Below are 17,500 nucleotides of genomic sequence, written 5' to 3'. Positions count from 1 at the left end.
ATGCCCAGAAATGTACAATAAATTAACCAATTCACCCGAAATGATAATAGCTTATTAGGAATATTTGTAACCGTTGGGGAATGTGCAAGGTTCCATAGAACGAACATACACAGTGAATACTTTCTTTTTCTGATAAGACCCCCAAACAGGTTAGAAATATTGAAGGTGAAATACAAAAAAAAATATGTCAAGTAGGACAGTTCCAATGAAATCAAAGACAAAGCTAGAAGAATACTAGAAAGAGCCTAAATCAGCCGTGCACCAGCCCAGATTTCTCCCCACCTCAGGCAGCTGAGTGTTAGCGCTGTCTGGAGGGGTCACCTCCAGACTTGGGGTCTCAGCTCTGGTTGGTAGCACTTCTTCTGTCATAGCACTACTGCTTGAGTCTTGAGAATGAAGCAGGGAGTCCACATGGTCTGGCACGCTGTCTTCCACTGCAGAATCATTATGCAGCTAAAGAAGAAAGCACACATGTTCAAATGTCTTCCTAAATTAAAGTCCTATTAGCAAAAGCACGCAGAATGTAGGTTAAAAAAGAAATACAACATAAAGAAATATATCCCATGTGAAATATATATATACATATACATCGCATATTTTCCTTCATATCCCCTGTTGTTCTTAATCACATACTTCACTGAAAATGCCCCACTTTCTTATTTTGCAAAAATAATGTAAAATATAGTTATTCTACTAAATGGATTAGAAATGACTGTTCATTGCTTTAATGTGTCGTTTCTCAGTAACGAGTATACATTGTATATTATGTGATATTAGTATTTGTGCTTTTTAGAGAGTATTTTGTTCCTTCTTTATAAATCCAATCATATATGATCAAATATTCAAAACAGTAGAAACGTGGGATATAGTGTGTAACTTCATTGCAGCTTCAATGTGTGCTGTTGAAAAGAAGGCGGTTCACTTACAGAATAGAGCGGGGCCCTCCACTAACATCTGGAACCTGTCTGGGTGGAGCGCCGGTATGGAGAAGCAGTAACAGAGGACAAAGCCAGGCGCTCACAGTCCCTTGGTTATGGTGTCAATTCTATATCATCTGAATGGCGGTTCTGGGCCAGGATGGCTGTTTCGCTGGATATAGAATGACCCCCTAAGTCCTGTGAGTGCCCGATTTCTCTCTCTCGCTCTATAGAGAGCGTACTAGAGATACATACATGTGTAAGAGAGATGCACTCCTTGAGAGCTATGCAAAACTGAAGTCATTGAGATATTATTTTCTTGTCAGATATGTAAAGTAGTACCAGTGGTCCCAGGGGAAAGACCAGAGGCTGTAATGGCTGTGATGTTACACCAATTCAGTGGTTATCAAACTACGCCTCAGGGCCCCGAGGATCCCTTTTTTTTTTTGGCATTGCCAACGAACTTCCAATTCATACACAAATAAAGTATATACACATGTGCAAGTGTTGAATATTTCTAAAACTTGTTATGTCTGACGAGAGGTTTGAGAACCACTCTCTAATCCCTAGCATAAGCAAGGGATAAAACTGAATCGTAACTGCAGGCTCTCTTGCATGCCACATATCGCATCACAAATCATCATCAAATGATCATCATCAAAGAGGATGAAAATGCTCTTCAAAGGTGACCATTATATGAGGAGAAAAGAAAGAACTTCCTTTTGGACAGCTCCCTACTGTTAGACAAGTCTGACGATACCTGCACTGCAAGGCTTTGCGTTAATCATGTGCAATATTTCAGATATTAACCGGGTGCGCTATCCTCCCAATCTTTGGAAACATACAGAGCACAACGTGTGAAACATACCATTTGCGAACGAGATAATATTTGACTTGCAGTCAGTGCTTCTTCTTCTGACGACTCGTCCGTGTCCTCCTGATTGGTTAGGTTCAGACTGGGTGTGCTACCAGAATACTGACATTCCTGCAGAGATGGCGTGTCTCCTTTGTCAATGCTGTCCAGTGACCGTCTGCGAACTCCCCAGTTGAAGTTATCCATACTTTCACCCTACAAGGGTTATGCATTAAACCATTTAGACAACATATGTAGCACCCTCCTCCGAACGTCACAAATCACAGGCAATGCAAACTAGAGGAGGATTGTTACTAAATGGTTGTAAAGAAAATATATGTTTCATTGTACAAAAAGAAAAAGCACAACATGGAAAAATAGCTTGCATCTAGTGTAAGATTATTTAGCCTGTATTTGCATAAATGAATCAAAAAGCAAACTTTGTGTTTTTAATTTCTATAGCTGCGTTTGTTTTAGTTCACACATTTCAGACTACAAAAAGTGCGCGCGCACACACACACAAACACACACAAACACACACCAGAGGTTCACAGCGGGAACAAGCCACTCCACCAGGCTGCAACTTACCTGCAGCTCCTGGTTAGCAAAAAGGAAAACACAAATAATTATAAATAACGAGGACAAACACAGAACCAGGAGAAAACATTCAATTACGCCTAATTTTTAAACAACTTAAAAAAAATATATATATATTTTGCCTTTATGGTTGCAATGCAGTATAAAATACACTTATCTCCTTCGCTGTCAAAGGGGATTCTGGCAGTGAAGCGATTAATGCGTTATTTAAATTAAACCCATATCCTTGGTGTAGATCAGGGGTAGCCAACAGCTCAGGTTTTCAGCAGAGGCACCGATTGAGCCTCCACTGCTGAAGCAATTGATATCCTGAAAACCTGACCTGTTGGTGGCCCTTGGACACGAGTTGGCCTCTCCTGGTGTAGATGAACTCATATACTCTAACTAAATTCAAATACAACATTTGTAAGCATACATATTCTGTAACAAACTTCAGCTGGTTAAATGAAAATAAACATCTGTTCACAGTTAACAAAAACATAGGAACATACTGTACTGTACACTGCATAACAGCTTCTCTATTTGCTAGCCTGAAAGATGGGGCCTTTTGTCACCATTTATATTCAAATAAATATATTATTTTAAGGATAAGACCCATTACGTTCCCAATCCAGGTTACACATACAAGGTGGCATTATAGTGCTAAGCATTTTCTAGATTTGTTCTATACATACTTTATATTTTTCTACCTGTAGCAGATCACTTTTTTTCCTTCCAGTGCCGCGTGTAAAGAATATATTCAGGAAGACACACGACAGCTATTTATAACTAGACACGGTGGTCTCACCTCAGCATCTTCCAACTCCACATCCAAAAAGTCAAAGTCCTTGAAAACACCAAACTGCTGTTCACTGCCTGTATCCTCCACTACCGCTTCCTCCTCTTGAATGGCTTCCTCCGTGCTAGAAATCAGGCTGGTCTGCTGGTCTCCTACCTCTAGATCTTCATTTGACGAGAACACCACCTGCCGACAACGAATACAAGCCTTGTAAACACTTCATCGCTGTGTGAAGTCGGCGCACAACAATTAACAGGTATGGAAGCTCTCTTGACAAAGCGTTTAATAAGCCCAATCAACATCAATGCCAGGGTTGCAATTAAAGGAAGTCTAATTGGAGGTCTAGTTGAGAATAACACTTGAACATTGAAGAAGTTGTTTTTCCACTTACTGATGGGTTTTTGGGGAGGCCAGACTCGGGGCCACAGAGCGACAGAACGTTCATTAGCTTTTCCCGGGTTCTCCTCTGCAACAAAAAGATCAGTCAGGCACAAAATCAGCAACACTCTTAATTTGCTTATGTAAATCAAAATGTATTTCACCCTCATTAAATGAAAAGTGTAGATAAAATATGAAGGAAAAATAGCAGTGGCAAAATGCAATAGAGACTAGGAACTGAAGATTTCACAATCAAAACAGCTGATATGGCAGATCCTTGCTAACAGAGGAAAAACACACCATTCATTCTCCTTCATCAGCACAGTAAGGGAAAACCACTTTCGGCGTGTACACGTATGTATAGTTACAAATATGGTATGTTTGCAAATTGATGACATTTCAAACATATGTCTAGAAGGAGATCAAGCATCTGCTTCCCCCGAAACATGTTCATCACTACACAGGTTTACAAAATGATCAGCTATACTAAGATACTGAGAGCAGCTGGCAAAATGTCCTTTAATAACAAAGCTCAGTGACCTTTAGTATGTGCTTGTAAACTAATGTAAGTAACACAGACAAGGTATTAGATTCAAATGGGGCATAATGGTCTAAATTGCGAATATCAAATACTTAAAAATAAACACCATTGGTTTCTCACCATCAACAAGTGTTGCCTTAAAGCAGCAAAACAGGCTGCATTGCGTTTTAAATCACTATTTTCAATTACAGGATTGAAGCAGGCGTCTCCATAACGGAACGGTGTTCATTTTTTTTATCGCAATAAATATCGTTATCAAGATAAACTGCTTAAGATTGTTTTCTTGAAAATGTTGTCATTGCTCTACACTAATCTGAAGCCATGCTACAAATCAGCTGAACCGCAGTCTAATCCAAAGCCAGTCATGTGCAGCCGTGACTCCAGGCACATGAAGTCGTGCTCATCTGAAGAAAGACATTCTTTTGTTTTTGTTATACTAATATCCTTTTTATATTGACATACTAAGAAATTAGCATCAGAAATTGGATCCAGTATTTACATGTTAACACTATGTATGGATGGCTCCATTCTTCTATTAGCAAAGAGCTCCATTCTTCTATTAGCAAAGAGTCAGCATTTTCCACAGTAATATGTTGTTTTTTTTTATAAGTGGCATTCTCTGCCTTCGTAGAGCTCAACTTCAATATGTAACAGATGAAAAAAATCTTGACCATCGTCTTTTCTGTGGCAGCTTCAAAAGTTACAATTCTTAAAGTGTTATTTGACATGATCATTAACAGGCTACACAGCTGGTCCTTACTTGCCCTGCAAGCAATCCCTCCAGCCAATTAGGCGAGGGAAGCCCATGACCAGGGGGCAAGCCCCCCCCCCTTAACCTCGCTAGGATCTCTGGGTCACCGTCGTGACCCCTGAGGGGGGGAGGGGGTGGGGCAGGCCAAGGGAGGCTTCAAAAGAGGCAGCCGGGACCCGAATCTTCCATTCTGCTCCCGGTCTGCGGCGAAATGCCCACCCACCCACCCCATTAGCAAGACAGTCGGGGGCAGATGCTTGCCCCCGGCCACTCCGTGACGTGGCTGACCCTCTGACCCCACTCTGGCATGGACTAGCGCTTACTCCAGTATTATGATTGTTAATAAACAAAGCCGCGGCCTTTTATACCTCCAAATCTGAGTCTGTCATTACTTGTCTGTTTATATGTGGGTACCGGTTCCAAGTGGGAGGGGGAGGGGGCCCCTCGCAGCCTCCCTGGTCATGTGATTACCTGAGATAGCTGTGGCCTCTTCCAACTGACCGGTACAAGGGCATTGGAGTTGGAACCCGATGAGGTGGATGACGTACTCCGAGTCACTGCAATGACTTTTTGTTTCCCATTTCTCCCAGCTGCACTGTGCTGATCACCGTACTTCTGTCCTATTATTGGTGTCTTCGGAAAAAAATGCAAACAATAAATCATAGTAATAGCCGTCAAGTAAATAAGTTTACCCACTTGTGCATATGTTCTGAGATCATATTGGATTTATTTGTAAATCGTTTTCTGTGTAGCACCATGAATATGCCTGGCTATATTCTGTAATACAATTTAATGTTGGGTACATTTTATGATTTCTGTTATATTTAATATAACGAGAATACAGAGATGTGTTGTCCAACTTAGGTCTTTGTAAGAGGCTTTCAGGGTGGTCAATACAATTATACACTGCTTTTTATAATCTACCCACTACCCTTTTTATGAACCTTGTATGTTATGATAGCTGGCACTTGTATGTCCTTTGCAACTATAATATAATATTCATCAAGAATTCTACAAGTGATTTCATTTTCTAGCCGACGGGATAAAATCATACCACATAATGCTCGGTATTGCATTATTGGTCAACCTCATGGGTATCAGAGCTAGAGGTCTAACTAAGCATAGGTTCCTTGAAAAAAGTTCCTTTAAATAATAATAATAATAGCATGTTCTTGTATAGCGCTGCTAGTTTTACGCAGCGCTTTACAGAGACATTTTGCAGGCTGAGGTCCCTGCCCCGTGGAGCTTACAATCTATTTTTTTTGGCCCCTGAGGCACAGGCACAGGGAGATAACCCAAGGTCACAAGGAGCCGACACCAGGAATTGAACCAGGCTCAAACTCAAACTCTCAGTGCCAGTCAGTGTCTTTACTCACTGAGCCACTCCCTCTCCCATATGGGAAAGGAGGCAGACGTACAGTGTAGAATGGAATTCGGTAGGCGAGGAAATGCATGCGAAGAGTACTGGAGATAGTGTTAGAAGTAGGAGGAAGGAGAAAGACTTGGAGATCATGGGCAGAGAGAAGAGGACATGTGGGAAATATTCTGATGTGTATGGAGCTGCCGTGTCATGGAAAACTCAATAACCAAAAGGGTCATTAAATTAAAGGCTTCTCTACTTCAGGGCGTAAACATTTGCTGTATCTTTCTCAAGAGCCATTTTCAGTGTCTCTTAATCAGTGTCTAGTTATAAATATCTGTCACTTGTCTTTCTAACTACATTCTTGACAGATTAAATAGAAGTGCATAGAGCTTTCACAAACCACTTCTCAATGTGTACAATGCAGAAGAAAGACCTGTGAGATGTTGAAAGTTCTGTATACTATAATTTAATCTAAGAATTCTCTTGTTGATCCATTAAAAAGTATCACAACCACTGACCAATCTGAACGTCTTCAGGAACAACACATCTACTAGAACGTTTGAACTACGTCATGGAGAGAACCAGAATTACAAGACGCAGGCACATGCTTCCCAGAATAAGATTTGCAGCCTTCATGAGAGAGCTTAAAGATTTATACTGGTATTGCCAGCAAACAGATCCATGTACTGTATACATAAATCTCAGCACAATCTCAGAAGCACGTGGCATAACCGTTTCACTTTGGCCCCATCTTGAATCAGATCATTAAAAAACATCCCATAATAACCCATAACTGTACTTACCTCTGATATGTCAAAATGAAAATCTAAGGTCTTTCCAGGCAGCTCCTTCGAGGCGCAGTTAAAGATTTTTGTAAAAGAGATTTCAGGAGAACCTAAATCTCCTCCGTAGGACTTTGGAGCATCATTAGGCACAACAAGGCAAGCAGAACGAGACACCACCAGTTTGAGGATGTTAAGTGCTTCTTTCCAGTAGGGGTTCTGATTGGGAGTAGAAGCAGTGACATTATTAGAAGTCAATTATATCACTGTAAATAACGCACCATTACAAAATCCTTTTACTTTAGCTGAAAGCAGCCATAAAATTTAAATTAAACCGTAAAAATAGCTGAGGTACAAACACTTCCTTTAAAAAAAAAAAAAAAACCCAAAACAAATGTGCCCCTTTAAGTCTTATTTAATGGTCAGGCTTAACCCTCATTAGTCTAGCAAATTTTTGTGTAGACTTTTAAATCTGTATTATGGGTTAAAACGATAAAACTAGTAAGGAATGTTCTCCATAAAGTCTTACTACAGTAAAACAGATGTGAAAGTGCTATTATTTCTATGGGGTTTACTTCATTCCTTCCCAATATCGAAAATGTGAGATTCTATATGAAAGACAACATGTAACCAAACATAGCTATACTGCAAAAGAAGATTGAATATAAATATGCAGGACAGCAGTTACTTAATAAGCTCCTCTTTTTTACGGATACGTGCCAACCGTATAGAACTGCTAGTTGAATCTTATATCTAAACCTCGACTGGCCACAATGCAAACAATATGTTTTCTAAACACTCACCATGTGCACAGGCTTATTCCATTAGTTCGGAGCTGTACTTCAAATAACCAAACATGCTATGCTTTTATTTAGATAATGATCTTTCCCAGAAGCTCAGGTACTATTTTTGGCTTGTTCTCTATACCATGCCGTGCAAAGGATTGTTGGACAACTGTCCAAATAAACGACACAACTTTAACTGGTAATCATTGAGTTACTTCGTCAGACAGGTGTAGTGACACATCACCACCCAGTGGAGTTGCAATACAGTAGAAAAACTCATTAAAAAAAAATTTAACATGAACTTTCCGGACTAACTTTAAAGTTCTAAAACATACAATTCTGCAGTCTGTCAATGTGGGGTGTCCTAATGTGGTTAGTGGTGTTTAAATCTACTGTATAAATACAGGCATTCATATACAAAATAAACAAAGAAATGTCATGTTTTCCATGCATTTCTGCTTTATAACACTGTTGCAACACTGGATATTGTAGGTAGCATCATTTGCCAAGGATGGTACTGCTATGCTGACCTATTTTTAATTTCATTACTTCGAAACAAAATCTTCCAACCAGAGCTCAACAGCTAAATTACTTTATTGTGAACTGCTCGACTGCTGGAGGGAACAACCAGCTAGGACCAATGGGGTTCAAATGTCTTCTGCACTGTCCCGTTAACATGGAGAAACAAATCCATGTTTCATTATACGCCAAAGCAGAAAATGGATAAGTGAAAAGCACAGGACAAATACGTACATCCAGCTTTTAAGGGAGAAATTAACAAAAAGCTACATTTCCTCCAGGGTACTTTCAATAAACTAAGCTGAAAGCTAAATTCCAAACAAGAAACGTTTTGTTCTAGGGGCGGGGTCCTTTCAAGCAAATGAAAACCTATTGAATTGTGTTATTACAGTAGATTGATCCAGCGAGACAGCTGTGGCAAGAAGCAGACTGCTACAATTGTACAAAAAAAAGGGACATGGTGATCTTCAAAGCTTAAGTACATACTGTTCTAATAAAGGGCATAAGCAAATGCCAACCATTTAGCAAAAAGTGGGGAAGGCTGGAATTCTTTAACTTAACTGAAATATATTGCATACAAGTCAAAAAAAAGAATTGATTGCATTATAACAAAAGAGTAACACACACACACACGACCTTTCTTAAAACTGCAGTAGTATGATGTTGGATATAATAACCAATAGCATAAAACAGAAAAGTATTTCTGGCCACTTAAAGTACCTACCTGCACATATTTTCCGATGACCTTTATGATTTCAAGGTTAAACTGCTTGACTGGTGCTGCAGTGAGGTCAATGTGACTGAGCAGGCTGTAAATGATCTGCAGTAAAGATTGCTGCATGCTGGACAATCCTTTCTCTAGAAGCTAAAAATGCAAAGGAAACACGTACAATTCAGAACATGACAAACAAATGAAACAGATTTTAAAAAAATACCCAAGCTTTATATAATATGTTGCTTATGGATTCTGTTCTGCATTGTCTATTAACATGCATCACTTGGGCAAAACATATAGTGAAGAAAATAGTTTATGATGGACCAGTAAATGTGAAAGAGAAAGCTTATTTTCTGGTATATACATTTTTTTTTAAAACAATTAATCTTTCAGGAGAGCATGTTTTAAGATGCACAATGGATAAATAGAGTTTGATGTGTAGGTGAACATGACCAAACCCTCTTCAATGACTAACACACTGCTATACCTTTGAGATTTGGCTCACATACATCATACAGTATATTACATGCTGAATATGTGACACTATGAAGCAAGGGAGACAACAGATTGTGTGTGTGACCAGACACATGAAGGGATTAGATTAGGCTTCTAAATACTAAAACAAAGACTCCATAACGTTTTACAAGATGATATATGCCCTAAAATGTGACGCTCTTCAATGTTATAAAACAATATATCAGAACTAATGAGCTGTCCACATGCAAAGCAATATTAGTGCTAAGTGCACATAAAAAGGGCATCCCATAAACACAGCTAAGAAACCAGTAATGGAAATAGTTGGGGCGATCAAAGAATGAATAAAGAGCATAACAGTGTGTGTGTACCCACACAATCAAACCCATAAGCCTTTCAATATATATATATATATTGTGACAGAAACCAGGGGTTGGTAATAAACTCCATATACAGGGCTCCCAGGATACTGAACAGTTTCTGTCCTGTCTAAGCTGAACAGGGCAGCCTCGTGGTACAGGCACTCCATTCCACAGTTTGTCTGCTGCCTGTTTTCTGTCACCTGTCATGCTGATTAGAGTTCAGGTATTTAAGACCTGTTTCCTGTTTCCTCTGGGCCCCGCCCAAGAGCCTGGAAGGCTGCTGAACTGCAGAGGGGTGAGAAAGCCTCTTTCCCAAATCGCTTCATTCATTCTGTTAGTTTGTCTAAAGACTGCAAAGGTACTTATTTTGTTGGTGGAAGTGGACAAGCCACTTCCAACTCTGAGTCAGGGACATCTAAGTTTAAGTTATCGCTCAGACGAGCAGCTTTTTGTTTGGCTTTGTTTTCTGTTTAAACTGTGGCAGTCTCAGTGCCTGGGACTGAATAAACCAGGCATAGCCTGTTTAAAGGAACAGTACGTGACGTCTCATCATTTAACCTACCCTAAAAGACCGTGTTCTAACAGTCCCGGACAGACGGCGGAGCCCCGGAGTAAGCCGTTTGTCACATATGGTGGAGAATGCGGGCAGAGCACTAAAAAGGTCTGGGGGTTAAAGAACTTTAAAGAAAAAAAAAAAAAAGGTTTTTTTTTCTCTCTCTCCAAACAAGATGGAAGACGTGGTGAGTGCGCTGGTACGCAATGTCGCTGTCCAGAGAGACGCGAATGAAGCCCTGCAACAGGCGAATGCAAACCAGCAAGAGACAAACCGCTTGCTGAAAGAGGAGCAACAGCGGTTCGCTCAGGGCTTACAGCAGGAACTCGAGATCCTGAGGGAGACTATCAGTAACCTTCCACTGGCAGCGGCAGCCCCAGTTCCGAAAATGACCAGGGCAAGCCACTACCTTCAGAAGATGGGACCCTCGGATGATGTGGAAGCCTATCTTCTCACGTTTGAACGCACGGCACAGAGAGAGGGATGGCCAGAAGCTGAGTGGGCTGGTCTAATCGCACCCTTCCTAAGCGGCGAACCCCAGAAGGCTTACTTTGATCTAGAGCCAGCCGAAGCTAACGTCTATGCAAAATTGAAGTTCGAGATCCTCGCCCGCCTCGGCGTAACCACGGCTGTTCGCGCCCAAAGGTTTCACGCATGGTCCTTCACGATGGATAAAGCCACCCGAAGCCAGATGTATGACCTCATCCACCTCGCCCGGAAGTGGCTACAACCCGAGATCAACTCAGCAAGCCACATCGTGGAACGGTTGGTCATGGACCAGTTCTTGAGGAAACTTCCCTCTGCCTTACGCCATTGGGTCAGTCGGAGTGACCCCCACAATGCGGATGAGCTTGTGGCCCTCGTAGAAAGGTACAATGCAGCAGGAGAGCACCCGCAACCCACAGTCGTGGAGCAACCCCACTACCCGAGGTTCCAGGACTCTTCCAGAGACGGTAAAAGGGTACCGGGGTTAAGGGGAGCTGAAGAGCGGCGACCACCTTCACGCAGCACCAGCAACAGTGGTTCGCACACTAAGGGCAATAGCCAACATGGGGAGCCGGGAAAAGGCTCTAAGTGGGACACAGACTATGTACCTAAATGTGTAAATTGTCATGAGAGGGGCCACACAGCAAAAATCTGCCCACTAAATGATGAGCCCATGCAATGCAACAGCGTGGAACCTTATTCGCTGTTGTCCCAATGTATGGGCCCTAGCCCAGAGGACCCCTTGAATAACCATCTGTGGGCATTTGTAAAGGTTAATGGTAAGAGGGTTCGGGCACTTCTTGACTCTGGGAGTATGGTCACACTAGTGTCCGAATACCTATTGCCCATTAAGAAGAAACAGGTAAACAGTTCACAAAGAGTGGCAATTTGTTGTATACATGGGGATAATCATGAATATTCCACTGTTGATGTTTTTTTTGAAACAGAATTTGGTTCTTTAGATTTCAAGGTGGGTGTTGTACCCAAACTGGCACATGATGTGTTAATAGGGACCGACTTTCCCCATTTTCTAAAAATGTGGTCCCCAGCTCAGAATAGCGCCCAGAGTTCAATAGCAGACCATAGCGAAGTGTTAGAAGAAACAAATCCTTTCCCTTTTTCAGAAATGGAGGTTGACGAGGGCCCAAATAAGAAAGGGGAAAAGGAGGAGTGCTGTGAAATTCCCTTCCCCATCACTACTTTGGTAGGGAATACCCCAAATCAAGATGTTGATCAGGCACTTACCACCCCAGTACAGGATAAGACCCTCGCTGACCTAGAGGTCAGTCCTGGGAGTTTTAAGAAGGCCCAGTGGGAGGACCCCACATTAGCGGTAGCAAGGGGAAATATACGGGACCAGAATAGTACTCATGGCCAACCAGATAGGTCACTTGCTTACCCCTACTTCGAGGTAGAGAACGACCTAGTATATCGGGTTGATAAAAGAAAATCAGTTACAACTAAACAATTGTTGGTACCACGGACATTCCGTAACGTAGTATTACACCTCGCACATAGTCATCCATTGGGGGGACACCTAGGGGTGGAAAAGACAAAAGAAAAGGTTCTCCGAAGCTTTTATTGGCCTGGGGTTCTGGCAGAAATTACAAACTATTGTTCCTCATGCCCAGAATGTCAGATCACCGCCCCGTTCAAAGCATACCGCAGCCCATTGGTACCCCTTCCCATAATAGAGGTACCATTTGACCGGATTGCTATGGATCTAGTAGGACCCCTAATAAAGTCTGCTAGGGGACATCAGCATATATTGGTAATATTAGATTATGCTACCCGATATCCGGAGGCAGTTCCCCTACGTAGCACCTCTGCTAAAAACATAGCAAAAGAGTTAGTACTTCTGTTTTCCCGGGTCGGAATTCCTAAAGAGATTCTATCTGACCAGGGAACACCATTTATGTCCCAAGTAACGAAAGAGCTATGTAAACTCCTAAAAAGCAAGCATCTCAGAACCTCAGTCTATCATCCACAAACAGATGGTTTAGTGGAGAGGTTCAATAAAACCTTAAAGAGCATGTTACGCCGGGCGGTCGATAAGGATGGGAAAAACTGGGACTGTTTGTTACCATACCTGTTATTTGCCATTAGGGAAGTTCCCCAGTCATCCACAGGCTTCTCCCCGTTTGAACTATTGTATGGCCGACATCCAAGGGGCTTACTGGATATAGCCAAAGAAACTTGGGAACACGAGGTTACCCCTTACAGAAGTGTAATAGAGCATGTTGCCCAAATGCAGGACCGCATTGCTGCAGTCCTACCCATAGTGAGGGAACACATGGAGAAAGCTCAAGAAGCACAAAGGAATACGTATAATAAGGGTGCTAGGGTCAGAATTTTTTTTCCAGGTGATAGGGTACTAGTTCTGGTTCCCACCGTGGAGAGTAAATTCCTTGCTAAATGGCATGGGCCATATGAGGTCTTGGAAAGAGTGGGAGAAGTAAATTATAGGGTAAGGCAGCCAGGTAGGAGGAAACCTGAGCAAATTTACCATATAAACCTACTCAAGCCCTGGAAAGATAGAGAGGTCTTGTTAACCCTAGTACCCCCAGGTCCGTCAGAGAATCAAGAAACTGACCCAGAGGTTAGCATAGCTGAAACACTGTCCGTGCATCAGAAACGAGAGGTCCAGAGTTTAGTGAGAAGGAACAAAGAAATCTTCTCTACACAGCCAGGTAAAACTAACGTAATTAAACATGACATAGTCTCTGAACCGGGGGTCCGAGTTAACCTTAAACCGTACCGAATCCCAGAGGCCAAGAGAGAGGCTATAAGTTTAGAGGTTAAAAAAATGCTAAAACTAGGCGTAATTGAGGAATCCCAAAGTGGGTGGAACAGCCCTATAGTTTTAGTCCCAAAGCCAGACGGTACAACAAGGTTTTGTAATGACTACCGGAAACTAAACGCGGTGTCAAAATTTGATACTTATCCTATGCCCAGGGTGGATGAACTTGTAGAGAGACTGGGCAAAGCCCGATATCTCACAACCCTAGACCTAACAAAAGGGTACTGGCAGGTTCCCCTCACAGAAAGGGCAAAAGAAAAAACAGCCTTCTCAACCCCAGACGGCCTCTTTCAATATAAGGTGCTGCCTTTTGGCTTACATGGAGCTCCCGCCACATTCCAAAGAATGATGGATAAAATTTTAAAACCACATGTTCGGTACGCTGCCGCCTACCTGGATGATGTGGTAATCCATAGTGAAGATTGGCAGTCCCACCTTCCAAAGGTCCAAGCTGTGCTCGACGCAGTTCGGTCTGCTGGACTAACTGCTAACCCCGCTAAATGCACTATTGGTCTGGAGGAGGCCAAGTATCTGGGGTATTCTATTGGTAGAGGGTTACTCAAACCACAAACACTCAAAGTAGAGGCGATACAAAATTGGCCAAGGCCAGTCACAAAAAAACAAGTAAGGACCTTTTTGGGGTTAATTGGCTACTATAGGAGGTTTATTCCCAATTTTGCAACTAAGGCAACCCCACTAACCGACCTCACAAAAGCAAGAGGACCGCTAATGGTAAAGTGGTCCCCCGAAGCCGAACAGGCCTTTAGAAGCCTGAAAGAAGCTCTCTGTGCCCAACCAGTGTTGGTCACACCTGACTTCTCCAAAGAGTTCGTAGTCCAAACCGACGCATCTGAGGTAGGGCTGGGGGCGGTACTCTCCCAGGAGTCTCAAGGGGAGGAGCACCCCATCCTTTATTTAAGTAGGAAACTAAATCCCCAGGAGAAAAATTACTCCATAGTCGAGAAAGAGTGTCTCGCAATAAAGTGGGCTGTAGAGACACTCAAGTATTATCTGTTGGGGAGAAAGTTCCGATTGGTCACAGATCATGCACCCCTTACCTGGATGTGTCAAAATAGGGAGAAGAACGCTAGGGTGACCAGGTGGTTCCTAAGCCTACAGCCCTTTAAATTTTCTGTGGAACACAGGTCGGGGCACAAACATGGCAATGCCGACGGGTTGTCAAGGATGCACTCCCTAATATCCATGGTCGCTCACCCCTCGAGGTCTGAGCTGGGGGGGAGGATATGTGACAGAAACCAGGGGTTGGTAATAAACTCCATATACAGGGCTCCCAGGATACTGAACAGTTTCTGTCCTGTCTAAGCTGAACAGGGCAGCCTCGTGGTACAGGCACTCCATTCCACAGTTTGTCTGCTGCCTGTTTTCTGTCACCTGTCATGCTGATTAGAGTTCAGGTATATAAGACCTGTTTCCTGTTTCCTCTGGGCCCCGCCCAAGAGCCTGGAAGGCTGCTGAACTGCAGAGGGGTGAGAAAGCCTCTTTCCCAAATCGCTTCATTCATTCTGTTAGTTTGTCTAAAGACTGCAAAGGTACTTATTTTGTTGGTGGAAGTGGACAAGCCACTTCCAACTCTGAGTCAGGGACATCTAAGTTTAAGTTATCGCTCAGACGAGCAGCTTTTTGTTTGGCTTTGTTTTCTGTTTAAACTGTGGCAGTCTCAGTGCCTGGGACTGAATAAACCAGGCATAGCCTGTTTAAAGGAACAGTACGTGACGTCTCATCATTTAACCTACCCTAAAAGACCGTGTTCTAACAGTCCCGGACAGACGGCGGAGCCCCGGAGTAAGCCGTTTGTCACAATATATATATATATATATATATATAAAATATTATTTTTATATATATATATATATATATATATATATATATATATATATATATATATACAGTGTTCGACAATCCTATACATTTACTCGCCCGGGGCGGGTGGATTTAACCCCCAGGCGAGTAACTATTGGCCCAAGCAGCACACGTGTTTTGTTTTTAAAATTTTCCCTGCTCGCGCTGAAATTTCCCTGCTCGCGCTGGCTGAAAAAAAAAAAAAAAAACTCCCCCTACCTGACAGATGATTGGCGCGCGCTCCCAGGCTTTGTGGGCGCGCAGCCAGGCTCTATATGAGCCAGCCCCCAACGAGCGGCCATTTTTTTCCCATGGAGGATGGAGGACACAGTAAGTATTATCTGTGCCTTCCTCCACCTCCCTCCCCTCTCCGGTGCTCCTGCTGCCCGCAGTTATGGTGATGGGAGCGAGGGATGCCCCCTCATGTCCCCATTCCCCCCCCCCCCCCCCGCTTCCCCCCTGGTCTCGTGTCAGAGAGCGCGGCGGGTGATGGGAGCGGGGGATGCCCCCTCATGTCCCCGTTCCCCCCCCTCCGCTTCCCCCCCGGTCCCGTGTCATAGAGCGCGCCGGGTGATGTGAGCGGGGGATGTCCCAGCTTCCCCCCCCGCTTCCCCCCGGTCCCGTGTCAGAGAGCGCGCCGGGTGATGGGAGCGGGGGATGCCCCCTCATGTCCCCGCTTCCCCCCGGTCCCGCGTCAGAGAGCGCGCCGGGTGATGGGAGCGGGGGAAGCCCCCTCATGTGGGAACGGAGCAGGAGATGGGCGGGGGAGCATGGTGGTGCTGGTCGCGGCCTGTGTGTGTGTATATAGGTGTGTATATAGGTGTGTATATATGTGTGTGTGTATATATATGTGTGTGGGAGTGTGTGTATGTGTGTGGGAGTGTGTGTATGTATGTGGGAGTGTGTGTATGTATGTGGGAGTGTGTGTATGTATGTGGGAGTGTGTGTATGTATGTGGGAGTGTGTGTATGTATGTGGGAGTGTGTGTATGTATGTGGGAGTGTGTGTATGTATGTGGGAGTGTGTGTATGTATGTGGGAGTGTGTGTATGTATGTGGGAGTGTGTGTATGTATGTGGGAGTGTGTGTATGTATGTGGTAGTGTGTGTATGTATGTGGGAGTGTGTGTATGTATGTGTGTGTGTGTGTGTGTGTGTATGTATATATATAGGACAATGTGTATGTGTGTATGGGAGTATGTGTGACACCAGAGGTACCTCCTCCCCCCCCCCCAATCAGTCAGTCACCCCTGCCCCGGTCAGTCAGTCACCCCTGCCCCGGTCAGTCAGTCACCCCTGCCCCGGTCAGTCAGTCACCCCTGCCCCGGTCAGTCAGTCACCCCTGCCCCCTCTCTCTGGTCTCCCCCCATCTCCCCTCTCTCTGGTCTTCCCCCGTCTCCCCTCTCTCTGGTCTCCCCCGTCTCCCCTCTCTCTGGTCTCCCCCTCTCTGGTCTCCCCCCTCTCTGGTCTCCCCTCTCTCTGGTCTCCCCTCTCTCTGGTCTCTTTCTCTCCCCTCTCTTTCTCTCCCCCCTTTGTCTCCTTCTCTCTCCTGTCTCTTTTTCTCTCTCCCTCCTCTCTCTTTTTCTCTCTCCCTCCTCTGTCTCTTTTTCTCTCTCCCTCCTCTCTCTCTCCCTCTCTTCCTCTCTCTTTCTCTCTCTCTGGTCTGGTCTCCCCCGTCTCCCCTCTCTCTGGTCTCCCCCGTCTCCCCTCTCTCTGGTCTCCCCTCTCTCTGGTCTCCCCTCTCTCTGGTCTCCCCCGTCTCCCCTCTCTCTGGTCTCCCCCCTCTCTCTGGTCTCCCCTCTCTCTGGTCTCCCCCCTCTCTCTGGTCTCCCCTCTCTCTGGTCTCCCCCGTCTCCCCTCTCTCTGGTCTCCCCCCTCTCTCTGGTCTCCCCTCTCTCTCTGGTCTCCCCCGTCTCCCCTCTCTCTGGTCTCCCCCGTCTCCCCTCTCTCTGGTCTCCCCCCTCTCTGGTCTCCCCCGTCTCCCCTCT

At 44.1% G+C, this 17,500-nt stretch overlaps 1 protein-coding gene across 9 annotated transcripts in view; it reads right to left on the bottom strand.

The window, feature by feature from the left end:
• The window catches only part of FRYL (FRY like transcription coactivator), a 297,074-nt gene that overhangs the window by 21,264 nt on the left and 258,310 nt on the right, over nt 1–17,500 (bottom strand). For all 9 annotated transcript variants that reach the window (XM_075566772.1, XM_075566765.1, XM_075566781.1 and 6 more), the window contains 7 exons: nt 8,989–9,129; nt 6,982–7,179; nt 5,287–5,448; nt 3,537–3,611; nt 3,155–3,331; nt 1,786–1,986; nt 283–453 (listed from right to left, as the gene is read on the bottom strand). In XM_075566772.1, the coding sequence (XP_075422887.1) occupies nt 283–453; nt 1,786–1,986; nt 3,155–3,331; nt 3,537–3,611; nt 5,287–5,448; nt 6,982–7,179; nt 8,989–9,129 (1,125 nt within the window). The remainder of the gene's footprint in view (nt 1–282; nt 454–1,785; nt 1,987–3,154; nt 3,332–3,536; nt 3,612–5,286; nt 5,449–6,981; nt 7,180–8,988; nt 9,130–17,500) is intronic.

The sequence above is a fragment of the Ascaphus truei genome, chromosome 1 (assembly GCF_040206685.1).
Source record: "Ascaphus truei isolate aAscTru1 chromosome 1, aAscTru1.hap1, whole genome shotgun sequence".
Taxonomy (NCBI): domain Eukaryota; kingdom Metazoa; phylum Chordata; class Amphibia; order Anura; family Ascaphidae; genus Ascaphus; species Ascaphus truei.
The sequence above is the reverse complement of the archived record's forward strand: the minus strand, read 5'-3'. Positions and strand labels throughout refer to the sequence as shown.